The sequence below is a fragment of the Neodiprion virginianus genome, chromosome 4 (genome assembly GCF_021901495.1).
Source record: "Neodiprion virginianus isolate iyNeoVirg1 chromosome 4, iyNeoVirg1.1, whole genome shotgun sequence".
In the NCBI taxonomy this organism is placed as follows: domain Eukaryota; kingdom Metazoa; phylum Arthropoda; class Insecta; order Hymenoptera; family Diprionidae; genus Neodiprion; species Neodiprion virginianus.
The window spans coordinates 14,681,048-14,695,755 of NC_060880.1; the positions used below are offsets into that span (position 1 = coordinate 14,681,048).

The 14,708-nt window shown below is 39.8% G+C and overlaps 3 protein-coding genes across 3 annotated transcripts; 1 reads left to right on the forward strand and 2 right to left on the reverse strand.

Moving 5' to 3' along the window:
* Positions 1-1,471: 1,471 nt before the first annotated feature.
* LOC124302552 (probable NADH dehydrogenase [ubiquinone] 1 alpha subcomplex subunit 12) lies at positions 1,472-3,155 on the reverse strand. The gene is made up of 3 exons (XM_046758829.1): positions 2,799-3,155; positions 2,566-2,648; positions 1,472-1,902 (listed from the first exon to the last, which is right to left on the reverse strand). The coding sequence occupies exons 1-3, from the start codon at positions 2,891-2,893 to the stop codon at positions 1,664-1,666; spliced, it is 417 nt and encodes a 138-aa protein (XP_046614785.1). The 5' UTR covers positions 2,894-3,155; the 3' UTR covers positions 1,472-1,663.
* A 905-nt stretch (positions 3,156-4,060) lies between these two features.
* LOC124302105 (transcription elongation factor SPT5) lies at positions 4,061-11,267 on the forward strand. The gene is made up of 14 exons (XM_046757894.1): positions 4,061-4,241; positions 4,638-4,905; positions 6,395-6,486; positions 6,561-6,648; positions 6,749-6,916; positions 7,043-7,275; positions 7,352-7,850; positions 7,927-8,278; positions 8,364-8,729; positions 8,812-9,035; positions 9,130-9,488; positions 9,589-9,990; positions 10,083-10,258; positions 10,428-11,267. The coding sequence occupies exons 2-14, from the start codon at positions 4,670-4,672 to the stop codon at positions 10,668-10,670; spliced, it is 3,438 nt and encodes a 1,145-aa protein (XP_046613850.1). The 5' UTR covers positions 4,061-4,241; positions 4,638-4,669; the 3' UTR covers positions 10,671-11,267.
* Positions 11,268-11,677: 410 nt separating this feature from the next.
* LOC124302106 (40S ribosomal protein S4) lies at positions 11,678-13,956 on the reverse strand. Its single transcript, XM_046757895.1, has 6 exons — positions 13,868-13,956; positions 13,024-13,282; positions 12,638-12,735; positions 12,389-12,560; positions 12,137-12,266; positions 11,678-11,855 (listed from the first exon to the last, which is right to left on the reverse strand). Exons 1-6 carry the CDS (start codon positions 13,868-13,870, stop codon positions 11,729-11,731), a joined length of 789 nt encoding a protein of 262 aa, XP_046613851.1. The 5' UTR covers positions 13,871-13,956; the 3' UTR covers positions 11,678-11,728.
* Positions 13,957-14,708: the final 752 nt, after the last annotated feature.

The following is a 14,708-nucleotide window of genomic DNA, read 5'->3' on the forward strand; positions in this document are numbered from 1 at the left end:
AATTTTCGGTTCGCTGGGCTTTCGTCGGCAGCGAATTTGTAACTAAACTATTCTTGCCGCGATTCTGTTCGGCGTGTAATAACGTCTGTAAAACGACCAGCGCTGGAAACCATTTTAGAGCCAAAATAGAATTCGAATCGAGAGGCAAACAGGGGCCATGTTGATTTTATACCATAATTCAAATTCATTTATCAAATGGTCGAGTATTTTCTTTTCGACTTTTCGGGTTGGTTTTGGAAACTGACCAGTCACACGTGTTTGACTCGTTCACATCTCAGAACAAATCGTGGTTCCCAGATTGTGCTTTGAAATTCGAGAATTGCATTTGTCTGCGAGAATAATACTCTTCAACTCATATTTACACTGTTTGCCCGACGATGTGGACGCGGTGCGTTCTTAAATTAGAATTACATAGCTGCGTCAGTGTTTAACTTACGCGCGAGCCCAACCCTGTACAAAGTCATTCGTTGCGACTGATTGCTAATTAAGGTACATCAGTGGGGTTTCTCGCTGCGCGATCGATAATTCATTAATTTTTACATCAGAATCAGATAAACACGTTTATCGTAACACGTGCCGTAAATATATACATTTATAAAGTATGAATGTAAAAAGAAATTAATGTACCTCCATATACGTGTACGTATGTATAAAGTGAGGATGAGAAAGTGGCTCATCGGTTGCGAGAGTTCGCGCCAGTTTTCGCCGGACATCACCGGATCCTGCCTGATCACCTTCAGCTTTCAATATGAATGCCGATTCACGTGCATTATGCGTATGTTGTGTGCAATACGTAGATTAAAATTTGTCCTTGCCTCGTCGCCCCATTTCCGATCAATTTTTACTCTTTCTTTTCTGCGCCACCTATTCTCCTCTTCTCTACTACTACTATCTTCTTCGCATCTCGCGCGTTTCATGTTACAGAACAACGCCAGTTAACTCCTTATTTCTTCACATCGTTTTTTTCTTCTTCACCGTAGTCTTCTTCTTCTTCTTCTTCCACTTCCCTCACCGCCAACTCAGCTGTATGTGAAAGTCAAGGACTCTACGTAATAAGTGCAAAATAAAATCGGCAGCTACGCACGCAATTCATATCTTGAAATACAGCGCATGGTCGTAATTTCTTAATCCCACACCGCGTTATTTTCACTACAATAATAATGACAATAATAATAGAAATAACGTCAATACCGATAATTTGTGATCGAACATTTGTGTCAATAATATTACTTATTATAACAACAAGTATTATTATTGTTTTCGTTATCAGCAAAAAATAGAGCAGGATCAGATTTGAAAATGCACTGAATTTGGAATAAAATTTTTCTTCTTTACCTTTGTGATATATATATATATATATATATATATTAAATGATAAGAAATAAAAATTTGGGAAGATATCAATCATTCAAAGAACACCATGAGGATAGTCTGGTTCATATTTCATATATTGACACAATTTGTAAATATATTGAAGTTAACAGAGATGCGATTTATTTGCAATAATTGTACACACAGCGTACTATAATATATGTTACATATACGAAATAATTTAGCTAAGGGTTTCATTTCTTTTGCTTGTCTCTACGACTACGTTTTTCACGTTTGTAATGCTTGTAAATTTATTTTCTACTTTCATCATACTCTAGATTTGGCAATAATCTTACTTGGGTTTCCACGCTTCAATTTTAGGACGAGTCGTACTATAAGGCATGTAAGCATCTCTCGTTCCCGTCATATTTTCTGTATGATCAAGCATCCACTTGTAGTTGGGACGAGATGGATCCTTGTATGGAGGTAGATCAGTCTTGTAATGCAACCAGCCGAACCATTCGGGAGGCACTTGAGATGCGTTGTAGTCTAGACCAACATGATCGGCATATTCAACCCAACGATTGCGTCCTAAAATGGCCCAACAAACGAATTTTATCAATTACGAAGTTATAGAAAAAGAGAAGCAAACAGTTGGAAATGTTTGTAGTTTCATATTTGTAACAGAATTGTCACAAGGTATTAATTTACACAAGGTCAATATTATGGTCTGGCTCAAGGGCAATCTGGGGCAAAAGTAGGCGGTTATGTAATAAAAAATAAAACAGCCAAGTGAATTTGAAAAGTAGACGACATTGGAGCATTCTTTACTTCTTATTGCTTTCTTTCTCTTCTCTCTTTAACCGGTAAGTGGGTAGAAGAAAAAAGAACAAAGAAAAGAAAAGAAGAGAAGAGAAAAAGAAATTGCTTAAACCCAAGTCTTACAGCTCTTGTTTCAGCTAAGGATTGCGACTAAACAAGGCGTGTGCTTACGCCTTTTGTATGCTGGGAATGTTGGATGTTGTAAACATTATTTGAAAATACAACGATATTTGGCTCCAGCTGCAGTTAGCATCTTGTGAATCATGTGATGTATTTACTGCGCAGTAACAGCAGGTATAAATGTAAATATAAAACCGGTGATAGAAATTGGGAAAGAAGTAATTGAGAAATCTAAACTTCACCTGAGAACAAGATCGACAGAATAGGGTATAAGATGATGTTTCAGCATTAATTTAACAATATAATAATTACCATAAAAGTGCATGTTATTTTCGAAGTAGCGATTCCCGTATTTGTCCTCGCCAATCAAAGTTCCTGATTTCAATTCATCCCGTCTACAGAAAATAATGATAAAACAAGCGTTGATGGTAATACGTAACTCGAAGAGGCTTATCTTCATATTTTGATAGCATAAATGAACGTTAGTATAGGTTAGGTCGAAACAATATTCGACCAATAGTTAAAAAACGCTGTACGATACAAACCTGTACAGAGCTCGTAATGATCCTCGTATGCCACCATTATCTCTTACAATCTGGAAAAATCTCACGACTTTATCAACTCCAAAAAATTTCGCCATCTTTTTTAAATCAACAACGTTGACTGTCTGCTGCAGCTAGGACATGTAAATGTTAACAAATTATGTAAATACAAAATGGCTGCGAGAAATTCGATACGCGGTTTAGAATCATAAGCTAAGCCATAGCTAAGCAATAAAGATGAATGACCAAATGATAGCGAATCTAAAATTTATAGCGATTCTTTAATTTATGTTTGGAATACGATTAAATAGTCTTCAATTCGTCAACTTTGAATTTTTGGGATCTTATTGAAGATTCGCTAGTCCCAGAAGTTTGTCCAGTCCTTAGAGCATATACTATTGGAGGTAGCCTCACGGTTACAGAAAGTGTGACAGAGGCGTGAGATGGAGTAGTTATGCCATGTCCGCCATGTACAGCCTATCTCTCTCGCTCTACAACCTGGTTCGCCGATACCTCTTTTCTCAGCCAATCAAATGCAAAGCGAGAGAGACAGAATATCCAGGGTAACCCGGGGAGCCCGGGGACATACCTATATCTCGCTGTTTCATCACTATGGCCACAGTTTTACGAGGTTACCGACAGCCCCCTGACAATCCAATTTTTTCGAGTCTATCTTGATCTCCCGCGCCACTACGTGGCGCTAGTAGTCCTGCTCACAATGCGCGGGTCTACATACGACCCGTTTGAATCTTGTTATTCCAAATTTATTATATAGAAATTACACATACTTATATCATAGCTATAAAATGAAGTAGGAATTGATACAATAGAACCCTGACTTTATTATTATGTCCGTACATTTAATGGCTTTCCTCGACAATTCCAGGGTTTCGGGATCACACGGCACAGTAAAACAATGTAATTTTTCCGTGTTCGTTTGGTAGACAGAGGTACCGCCCGGTACAACAGGCGAAGGCGTTGTAAACGTACGAATAAAAGCAATAAAAACCAGAAAGAACTATAGTTTATATCGGTTATATGCGTTATGTCGAGGTTAGAAACAACGTAAACAATGCTGACAGCAGATTTGCTGGCGGTGATTGTCGCCGGGGGGTGAAGTGGGGGTAGGGGTAGAGCAAGTTACTATCAGCGCTACGTAGTGGCGGGGGACGTTGAGGCGGACTGCCTGCTATATTAAAATCTAGTCGAGTGCCGGGGGGCTAGTTGCCGACATAGGTAGTCTGCAGTAGTCTATGCTCTAAGTACCGTTTCGAGCCAACTTCATGCATACGCTTACATTCAGTTTGATTCAGTTACTCAGTGAATCTCGGTGAAGTGAGAGAAGCTTTGATAATTATTATCGAGTTGGTTGCGATTGTACCATAATACTGTATTTTTCATAACTGTAACACAGTTGTTGGATAATATTCTTTTTCTGCTGTTAAGGTGAGTAAAATTTTAGAAAAACTTTTCTGGCGATCAACAGTAATTATTCCAGTCGTGGTTACAATTGAAGAAATCATACTTTTGTCTCCATTTTTATACCTCATTCATGAGGTGCTGAGTGTGTATTTACCCACTAAACAAATCTCGGTAGTCCCCTAATTAAGGCTAAGAATCTTTGCGACTGTTGAAAACCGTCCAATTATCAGTGAGAATTTTTTTTCTTCACATTTAACCAGTCAAGTAACCTCACATATGGCTCAAACAGTTTCTAAATTATCTGTTGAAATGTTTACTCAATGCTTCAACTTCAGTACCACTCAAATTTCTTTGCACTATTGAGTATCACAAGCTGCAACCATATTTAAAGCTACTGCAATTATTACTCATGTATTTCAGAAGCGAAATTTCCACACCAAGAAATAAAGAAAATGTCAGATTCAGAGGCTAGTAATTTTTCGGACAATGACAGTGACGCGGGAGGCCGTGGTGGTGGTGGAAGTGAAAGCGAGCCTGAAGACAACCGTTCGGTAAAATCTGGAGTCGGTAGCGACGCAGGTAGTGGACACCGTTCTCGTAGCGTATCGAGAAGTAGGAGCAGAAGCAGATCAAGATCACAATCCAGAAGTCATTCAAGATCGAGATCACGCTCTCGTTCCGGTTCTGGGTTAGTAAATACTAAATTTGTGTTAAGCACCAAGTCATGCACAATAATCTTGTTCTTTTACAAAGGGACATTATGCCAATGATATTTTTGTAAGTTTTCACACCTATGGTATTGAAAAGTGAGGTCTGAAATAACAATACCCCAAAGCCATTCGACCCCGCCGCATATAGTTTTCGAAAAAATCGATTTTGAATTACTACGAGCGTGTTATGTACATTAAACGGTAAGCATCCGATAGCAAGGTCCGTGGTACACCGGGTAGCGTACCAGGTGAGTAATCGTTGAATTGCTGATAAGTTTTTTATATTCATTTACTTTTTTTTTAAATGTCTGCTCACATCACTTACTTGTCGATTTGATCAAATTTATGCTCATCGACAGATATTTCGTGATTTTCAATGACAAAGGCGGATCTTGCTTTCGCTTACCTCTCTTTTCAAAAGTTGGGCTTACTGTTGAAAATAGTAATTCCTAACCTCTAGAGGATCCGAAAACCGATATATCGGCTGACCCTGTGATATAAATTTTGTATATAGTTGATACATGATATCAGACACTAATTTGGGTACTTTTCAAGGGCTATTTTAACTCACAAATCCCGGCCGTCTAAAGGTTAATCAACAATATTTGTGATAAATTAAATTTTCATAAAAAATCTGCCAGCCTTCCTGAAATTCTACAGAAATGTTCTGTGCAGTTGCAGCTGTATCTCGCAAGTAGGTAATACTAGGAAATGGCTGGTTGGCCCATTGTAGGCCCACACGCTAGTATAACCTACCTGCTGAAATTCTTAATATTTGTCATAAATTAAATTTTCATACAAAACCTGCCAGCCTTCCTGAAATTCTGCAGAAATTCTCCCACAAGCCCATAATGGGCCGAACAGCGATATCCTAGAATTACCTACCTGCGGAACTCAGCTGCAATTGCACAGAAGGTTTCTGCAGAATTTCAGGAAGGCTAGCAAGTTTTGTATGAAAATTCAATTTATCACAAATATTGTTGGTTAAGAATTACTATTTTCAATAGTAAGCCCGACTTTTAAAGCGAGAGGTAAGCAAAAGCAAGATCTGTCTCTGTCATTGAAAATCATGAAATGTTCGTTGATTAACATAAATTTGATCAAATCCGCACCTAAATAATGTGAGCCGACATATAAAAGAAAAAGTAAATGAATATAAAAAAGTTACTCATGGTAGTTATCGTACCAGCGATCCAGCAATTACTGGCCTAGTATGCTACCCGGTGTGCCATGGACCTTGCTGCCGGGTACTTACCGTTTATTGTATATAATACGTTTGTAGTATTTCAAAATCGATTTTCTAGAAAACTGTAGGCCGTGGGGTCGAACAGCTTTGGGGAATTGTTATTCGAGTTCTCACCTTTCAGTACCATAACTATGAAAAATTACAAGAATGTCATTGGTGTAGTGTCGCCTTGTTAAGCCGAAATTTAATTGTGAATAATATTTTTTCTTTCCATGCAAAAGTTCGGATGCTGGAGGTAGCCATCGAGCGGATGAGGCTGAAGAAGCTCATTCTGGTGATGATGAAGAAGTTGAGGCTGAGGAAGAACCAGAAGGTGAGTCTTTAACACAGTTGTGACTGATTTGATAAGGCAGATGTGATTATCGAGATCTCATGTACTTTTTTCAGGGGAAGATTTGGATGGTAGCAGTGATTATGACGAGGAGGAGTACGAGGATGACGACAGACCAAGCAGGAAAAAGAAGAAGAAAGACAAGTCAGTTACATGATCCGATCCATACATTAATTGATGATTTTTTAACTGATAATCCTTAAAGAAATACGGCAAGTATTCCGTTTACCTGCTATTCTTACAGATTTGGTGGTTTTATTATCGACGAGGCTGAAGTGGATGACGAAGTTGAAGATGATGACGAATGGGAGGATGGAGCGCAGGAGATAGGAATTGTTGGAAACGAAGTGGACGAATTGGGGCCGACTGCACCTGAAATTGAGGGAAGACGTCGAGGCACAAATCTGTGGGAGTGAGTAAAAGGATAAGGATATAAAAATCAAGAAATACACGGAACAGTTTGCCAAATAACCACATCTATACCTGTGCAATAATCAGTGTTGACCAGTGTCTAACAATAGCTATCCCGTGAATTTAGTTCACAGAAAGAAGATGAAATTGAAGAGTATCTCAGAAAGAAATATGCCGACGAATCTGTCGTTTCGCGTCACTTCGGAGATGGGGGTGAAGAAATGAGCGATGAAATTACCCAGCAAACGCTTTTGCCTGGTGTGAAGGACCCCAATCTCTGGATGGTCAAGTGCCGTATCGGTGAAGAAAAAGCCACCGTGCTCTTACTCATGCGAAAATTCATAACATATCAGTTTTCAGGTACAATGGTTCAATTTCCCAATTGCAATATTTTATTTTTCCATTTGCTAAGCGCTCTTTCCTATTTAATTCGCAGGAGAACCATTGCAAATAAAGTCCGTTGTTGCGCCCGAGGGCGTTAAAGGTTATATTTACATCGAGGCATACAAACAGCCTCATGTAAAGGCCGTTATAGAAAACGTCGGTAATTTGAGAATGGGTATTTGGAAACAACAAATGGTTCCGATCAAGGAGATGACGGATGTACTGCGCGTCGTCAAGGAGCAAACTGGCTTGAAGGCAAAGCAATGGGTTCGTTTAAAGAGAGGAATATATAAGGATGACATAGCGCAAGTGGACTATGTGGATTTGGCGCAAAATCAAGTACATTTAAAACTGTTACCGAGAATAGACTACACGAGACCTCGAGGTGCCCTAAGAACTGCACAAAGTGAATCCGAGGCACTGAAACGCAAAAAGAAAAGACGACCACCGGCGAAACCTTTCGATCCAGAAGCGATCCGCGCAATCGGTGGAGAGGTGACCAGCGACGGAGACTTTTTAATATTTGAAGGGAACAGATACAGTCGAAAAGGGTTTGTTATTTTAATCACTTAAGCTCCGAGTTTATAAAACCAAAAAATTAGGTCTAACTGAACTTTTACCGTTTAGATTTCTCTACAAAAATTTCACGACAAGTGCCATTATCGCCGAAGGTGTTAAACCGACGCTCTCTGAACTGGAGAGATTTGAAGAAGCTCCCGAGGGTATAGACATAGAACTAAGCGGCACTCCGACTACAGGAGTTTCTGCCGGTAAAGAGGATCAGGCAGTTACTCATTCATTCAGTAATGGCGACAATGTAGAAGTTTGCGAGGGAGAATTGATGAATTTACAAGGAAAAATTGTATCAATTGATGGTAACATGATAATGGTCATGCCAAAGCACGAGGAACTCAAAGAAGCCTTAGAATTCCAGGCAAATGAGTTAAGAAAATACTTTAGAATGGGAGATCATGCAAAGGTAATCTTTTTACAAATCTTGGATTCCGTATTTGTATTATCTTTTATTCAAACGGTTCCAAATCGTCAATTTTTCAAATTTGCAGGTAGTAGCTGGTAGATACGAAGGAGACACGGGGCTGATTGTACGTGTCGAACAAAATAGGGTTGTTCTTTTTTCCGATTTATCAATGCACGAGCTAGAGGTACTCCCACGAGATCTACAACTTTGTTCTGACATGGCAACCGGCGTTGACAGTCTGGGTCAATTTCAATGGGGTGATTTAGTACAGCTCGATGTTCAGACCGTCGGTGTAATCGTTCGTTTGGAGCGCGAGAATTTTCACGTATTATCGATGAACGGAAAAGTAGTCGAGGCGAGACCTCAAGGTCTTACAAAGCGTCGTGAAAACAGAAACGCAGTCGCGTTAGATTCGCAGCAAAACACGATCCAGAAAAAGGATATAGTGAAGGTATGTTTTCGGATTTTCTAAGAACATCGAGTCCAAAAAATGTATCCAAAATGTTAACACAATTCTCAAATTAACTTGAAAGGTAATCGATGGACCGCACGCAGGCAGAGGAGGTGAGATCAAGCATCTTTACAGAAGTTTCGCGTTTCTGCACTCGAGAATGTATTTGGACAATGGAGGAATATTCGTATGTAAAACTAGACACCTTCAGCTAGCTGGAGGCAACAAAGCTGGAATGGGCCCTGCGATGTCGCCATCGTCCGGATTTATGTCTCCCAGAATCGCATCACCGATGCATCCAAGTGGGTAGGTATCTAAAATGAGAATTCTTGCCGCAAAAATCGTATGTACTTCTCTCAAGAAAAATTTAACCAATGAATTTACGCTCTCATTTAACCAGTGGCGGGTTCGGAAGAGGTGGCGGAGGTGGCGGAAGAGGCAGAGGCCGAGGTGGAGGTGCGAGACGTGACAGAGAGCTGATCGGAACAACGATAAAGATAACGGGTGGGCCATACAAAGGTAACGTTGGAATAGTAAAAGACGCAACAGAGAATACGGCGCGTGTAGAACTTCACTCGACGTGTCAAACGATATCTGTGGATCGTTCACACATTGCGAACGTTGGCGTGCCGACCAAGGATGGTGGATTCAGTAGCTACAACCGGACCCCGGCTTACACGGCCGGTGGTCAGACTCCAATGTACGCTAGAGATGGTTCAAAGACTCCGATGCACGGTTCGCAAACGCCGATGTACGAAAGTGAGTACTGAAAAAATCTAAAACACCGTTTATACTACGGTGAATGATCAGTGAAAACACAACAGTGGCAAATGTCATTCAACTTGTTCTATTTTTGCAGACGGCTCGCGCACGCCTCATTATGGCTCGATGACCCCTTCGCACGACGGTTCTCGTACCCCTGGTCAATCAGGAGCATGGGACCCGGCTGTGACAAACACGCCAGCGCGAGCGAACGATTTCGACAATTACAGCATGGAAGAAGGAGGGTCTCCGGGTTACGCTCCTGGCTACCCTTCGACTGGCGGTCCGTTCACACCCCAAACACCCGGGACAATGTACGGTTCAGAGCAGAGCTACAGTCCCTATCAGCCGAGTCCTAGTCCGGCTGCAAGCGCAAGCGCAAGTCCGAGTCCAGCCGGTTATGTGGCCACCCCATCTCCCTCGGGAACTGGATACACTACGAGTCCGCACGGCGCGTTTGCATCGCCGTCACCGATGGGTTATAGCCCGATGACGCCTGGTAAATTAATAAAAATTTATGGGAAATTCTCTGCATGTTTTTTTTCCACTAGTTCAAACTCCTTTGTATAATTTTTTCACTCGAACATACAGGCGTTGCGGGCAGTCCTTACAACCCTCAAACACCCGGCGCCGGACTTGACACTGGGGCTAGTAGTGGTATGATGATGGGCTCGGAATGGCATACCCCGGATATAGAAGTACGGATACGCGATACTCACCAGGATCCGGCTCTGGCAGGACAGCAAGGAGTAATCCGTGGAATATCGGTAAGTTATACTTGAGTGAAAAACGTCACAGTCGTCAACAAATTACATCAGCTTTAAACTTTCACCAATGCAAGAAGATTAAGAATGTGCACAAACTGATACCAAAATCATTACGTAATATCGCTTAGTTTCTTTGTAACAAATAAACTATTCCACATTTTTTTTACAGGGTGGTATGTGCGCAGTTTTTCTGCCTGCCGAAGACAGAGTGGTGAATCTTTTATGCGAGCAACTAGAGCCTGTCGTTCCATCTCGCGGCGATCAGGTCAAAGTTGTCGTCGGCGAAGATAGAGAAGCAGTAGGAATTCTTCTTTCTATTGATAATCAAGAAGGGGTCGTTAAACTTAGTACAGACGCTGTTAAGATGCTGCACCTGCGATTTCTGTGTAAAATGAAGGCTTCTACGACTTAATAAGCTATCACGAGTGTCTTGTTACAGAGTCGGATAATACGTTGCATTCTCAGTTTTTAAAAGAGACCCGTGCAGACGTTAATCTTGGGAAATAAGTTATTTTAGGGGCAATTCGTTCCGCGTCGAATATCTACAGCAATCTTATAGTCTTATGTACCACGCAAAGTTTGGTACAAGTTAATACAATAATTCTACTGGAACAGATCAATTTTAGTATGAAAAGAAAATGTAGTAAATAAAGTAACGCTGCCCACAAAAAGGATTCAAAAATCTTCATTCAAAATATTCTAAGCTACGAACTTGCAAAAAATGTCAGTTGGATCATTCATTGCGCTCATTCGGATTCGGTAAAATTTAAAAACGGAATTAATTGTATCTTACAAACGTCTGCAAGTGTCGAAACTCTAACATTATGAGAATGCATTAAGTTGTTTTGCATTCAAGATTTGCGATAATTACTCGTTACGTATAGTACCTAATTAAAATGAAATATTCGTTATGATATCCCAACACTTTACATAGGCCTGAAAGATTAATAGTTGTAACGATCTAGATGGGATCTTTCTGCTGACAAATAAATTTCTATACAAAATTTAATATCAGTCGTTGAACTCTCACATTTTTCCCTCACGAACCGCTGTCTCGTGAAGTCTCAAAAACGCGAGTTTTTTTTAGTATTGCGTCGGCTAATAAGCTATGAATAAATATATCACAGTTTTACGCGAAATCAGTGAGTATCATAGGCATTCCCAAGTATACGTCTATGGTGAGTATTACAGTAAAAATTGACATTTCAACGGCAGAGAGTGGGATCTAGGGCGACCCAGAAAAATTGCATGATTGAAAGAACGTTCAAAGCCGCGTATTACAAATGAAACGTAGGAGTTTTGAATCAAAAATGTATTATGTCAACTTTTTCAGAATAAATCAAAATATTCCAGACATTTTCCGGGACTTGAGGAGCATTAGACGCCCTGTTGACACGGTAAGTAAATTCAAGCAAAGAATTTCACCAAGATAAATCACTTAGTTTATTGATTTTTGTTTGAATGTTTACATTAGTTTCCACCCTTGGCAGCCAGCCTCTTGTCACGTTCTTCAGCAATGGACAACTTGACACCCTTGCCTCTTGGCAAACTAACGTAAGCCTTAGATCCTTTGCCAATAATGAACACGTTGTTGAGCCTAAGAAAGAAAAATCAAGTTTAGAGATACCTTATTTCGAGGTGCATGAACAATCGCAAATTGAAATTATTCTACATGACAATTTGTTTGTATCCTTCCTGGGTAATACGGTAAGGTGAGCTGTGACCTGACAGTGACCTTGGAGGGACATTAATTTCATTTTGGCCAACTTTTGACTTAGACACGTTTCAAGATACAATGCCTTAGCTTCGATATGGCCAAATTCATCAAGTACAAAATTGAAAAAAGATAAATATTTAATAGAAGGGGTTTTTCACTACCTGGTGGCAAAGGTGTGTCCTTGAGAATCTTTGATATGACAGATGTCAAAGGATCCAGGATGACGCTCACGGCTCACAACACTGCCAACACGACCCAAATTCCTGCCTCCCGTGATCATGCACAAATTGCCTTGAAAATTGGACAACAAATTGGAATAAGTTTACGAAATTCGCGTTGGGTGAACTATTACTTGCACACAAATTCGAGTATTTTCAATTCACAGAATCTAGAAGATAGCGAAAGATATGTACCAGAATCAAATCGAATAGAGTCAATAATTTTTCCTGTGGCAATGTCCAGCTGTATGGTGTCATTCACCTTGATTACAGGGTCTGGGTAACGCAATGTTCTACCGTCATGGGTAACAAGGAAGGGAATTCCTTTGGGTCCGGTTTGTACACGTTTAACTTTGCAGAGCTTGTACTGAAAATAAAAGCACAGAATAATTACCACCGCGAAGTGTGAATCTCTAAAAGTTAACCTGAATGTTGCTTAAATACCTTAGCTTCCTCGGCGGAAATTCTGTGAATGGTAAAACGTCCCTTGACATCATAGATCAGGCGGAAAAATTCACCAGTCTTTTCAATAGTCACGACATCTGTAAGAATATAAAGAAAGTATAGAAGCGCATGCATTGATAGTTGCAGGGCTATTATTATTACTAATATGTTAGACATTCCATGTTTTATTAGTTGTTTCCTCCTTGGGTAATACAAATTAAACCATTTGACGGTGTATCTGTGACCATAAGAAGGATGATTTATTATCGGCCAACTTTTGACTACAGTATTATTCAAGACAAACTACCATAGCTTCGAAAGGCCGAAATACAACAATTTGTGCTAAGCGTACTTGGTCTACGAATATATAAATATTCACATCTTACCCATGAAGCCGGATGGGTAGTTGGGGTCGGTCCTGACTTTGCCATCAACTTTGATGAGGCGTTGCATAACAATTTTCTTTACCTCGCAATTCGTAAGGGCATACTTTAGCCTGTTGCGAAGAAAAATTACAAGCGGAAGAGACTCCCGTAGCTTGTGGGGCCCTGTTGATGGCCGAGGTGCATAGACACCTCCCAACTTGTCTAACATCCATGCCTTAGGCGCGTTTAAACGCTTCAAGTGCTTTTTGGGTCCACGAGCCTGAAAATTAAAGGTTTGCAATTAGTTAAGATTCTGGATCGTGCCATCAGATATAATAAACAGTAGTGAAAGTCCGTCGAGGTTATGTCGCAAAATAATTCCTACGACTATCAACCTGACTTTAAAACGACGACGAAAAGAAGAGCCTAAGATTCTTTACTGCAACTGCGAAAGTATTAAGTAAACTGTCAAATCGCGGTTATGGTGAAAGTTTTCTGTCGTGATGTTGTTGCTTCGGCTTGCAGATTAAATACAACCTTGGTGGCTCAGGAATGCGTAGAGAAAGATTTCGAGAATTATTCCCGGAAGAATGTATGTTTATGGAGAGTCAAATAACGCGATAAATAATTTCGGAGCATTTACGGATAACTTGAGCTCGCGTGCGTGCCAAACAGACACAAGCCGAAAACACACGTTCACTTCAGACAGGCTTATCGCACTTTATTCTTCGATTTGACATAAAATTCGGATATGTTATCCCACACCGTTGATTACACTTCCATATTTTATACAATACTTATTATGGTGATGCGTGATATTGGCGATGTTTAAGGATTTGTATCATCGGTCACAGGACAAACTTACCATCTTGGATTTCTGAACGGAAAAGAGACCGTAGACTACGGAGAAGGCTATGGAGGCGGACACGGCTGGCGAAGAAGAAGCGAACCCGAGTGACGTCGTAATTAAGATGGCAACCACTATCCGTATGGTAATACCGGTAATACTGTTCTCCTTCTTGATCGACAGAAATTACTTCCGTTTCAGTTTTTCAAATTACATAGGAGTGATGGAAAACGCAAGTTTGATTTTCTTTGACCCACTCGATTTTATACAAAGATTGAAAATTAATATGTACTGTAATAGTGGAACGTTGATACATTTACCGGAATTTACTTTGATAGACCAGGAAAATCCGAGTTTATCACGGTTCCACATGCGTTATACAATATTTAAATATCATTTATAGTTTAATTATTAACCTAAGAATAATATTGTAATTTGAACAATTATAAGCCGTCATTAAATATCGACTGAAGCTCACCCATTTTCCGTGACTTCATAACTTCTCGCTTCTCCTAGCTTCTCTCCTATTTACTCGTTATTAACCTTTCGTTGAAAGTAAATTCAATACATTTTGATAGTAATGGATTGTTGGTTTATTTCACCCGGTAAGGACAATTCATTGAATTTATTTTAGACTTTGTTACATAGGTGAAAAAAAACGTGAAATAATGTATAGACCACTCAATAGAAAAATAAATAAAAATAAACCATTTGTCTTGAATGAAGGGGGAATTTTTTATTATCAAATAATTCGTTGATTTCCAGTTTTAAACGAAAAATGGTAATAACCAAACTTGTGGTAAATTTAATTCTCTACAACTTTGTTATGAACATTTTTTTGTCTACGATTGATATTTTC

Coding starts and splice junctions, on each gene's coding strand:
- LOC124302105 (XM_046757894.1), top strand. CDS start 4,670: ATGTCAGATTCAGAGGCTAGTAATTTTTCGGACAATGACAGTGACGCG. Junction 6,649..6,748: donor AAAAAGAAGAAGAAAGACAA/GTCAGTTACATG, acceptor CTATTCTTACAG/ATTTGGTGGTTTTATTATCG. Junction 8,730..8,811: donor AGAAAAAGGATATAGTGAAG/GTATGTTTTCGG, acceptor TTAACTTGAAAG/GTAATCGATGGACCGCACGC.
- LOC124302552 (XM_046758829.1), bottom strand. CDS start 2,893: ATGGCGAAATTTTTTGGAGTTGATAAAGTCGTGAGATTTTTCCAGATT. Junction 2,649..2,798: donor TCATTACGAGCTCTGTACAG/GTTTGTATCGTA, acceptor TATTTTCTGTAG/ACGGGATGAATTGAAATCAG. Junction 1,903..2,565: donor AAATAACATGCACTTTTATG/GTAATTATTATA, acceptor GGGCCATTTTAG/GACGCAATCGTTGGGTTGAA.
- LOC124302106 (XM_046757895.1), bottom strand. Junction 12,736..13,023: donor CTACCCATCCGGCTTCATGG/GTAAGATGTGAA, acceptor ATATTCTTACAG/ATGTCGTGACTATTGAAAAG. Junction 12,561..12,637: donor TTTCCGCCGAGGAAGCTAAG/GTATTTAAGCAA, acceptor TTTTATTTTCAG/TACAAGCTCTGCAAAGTTAA.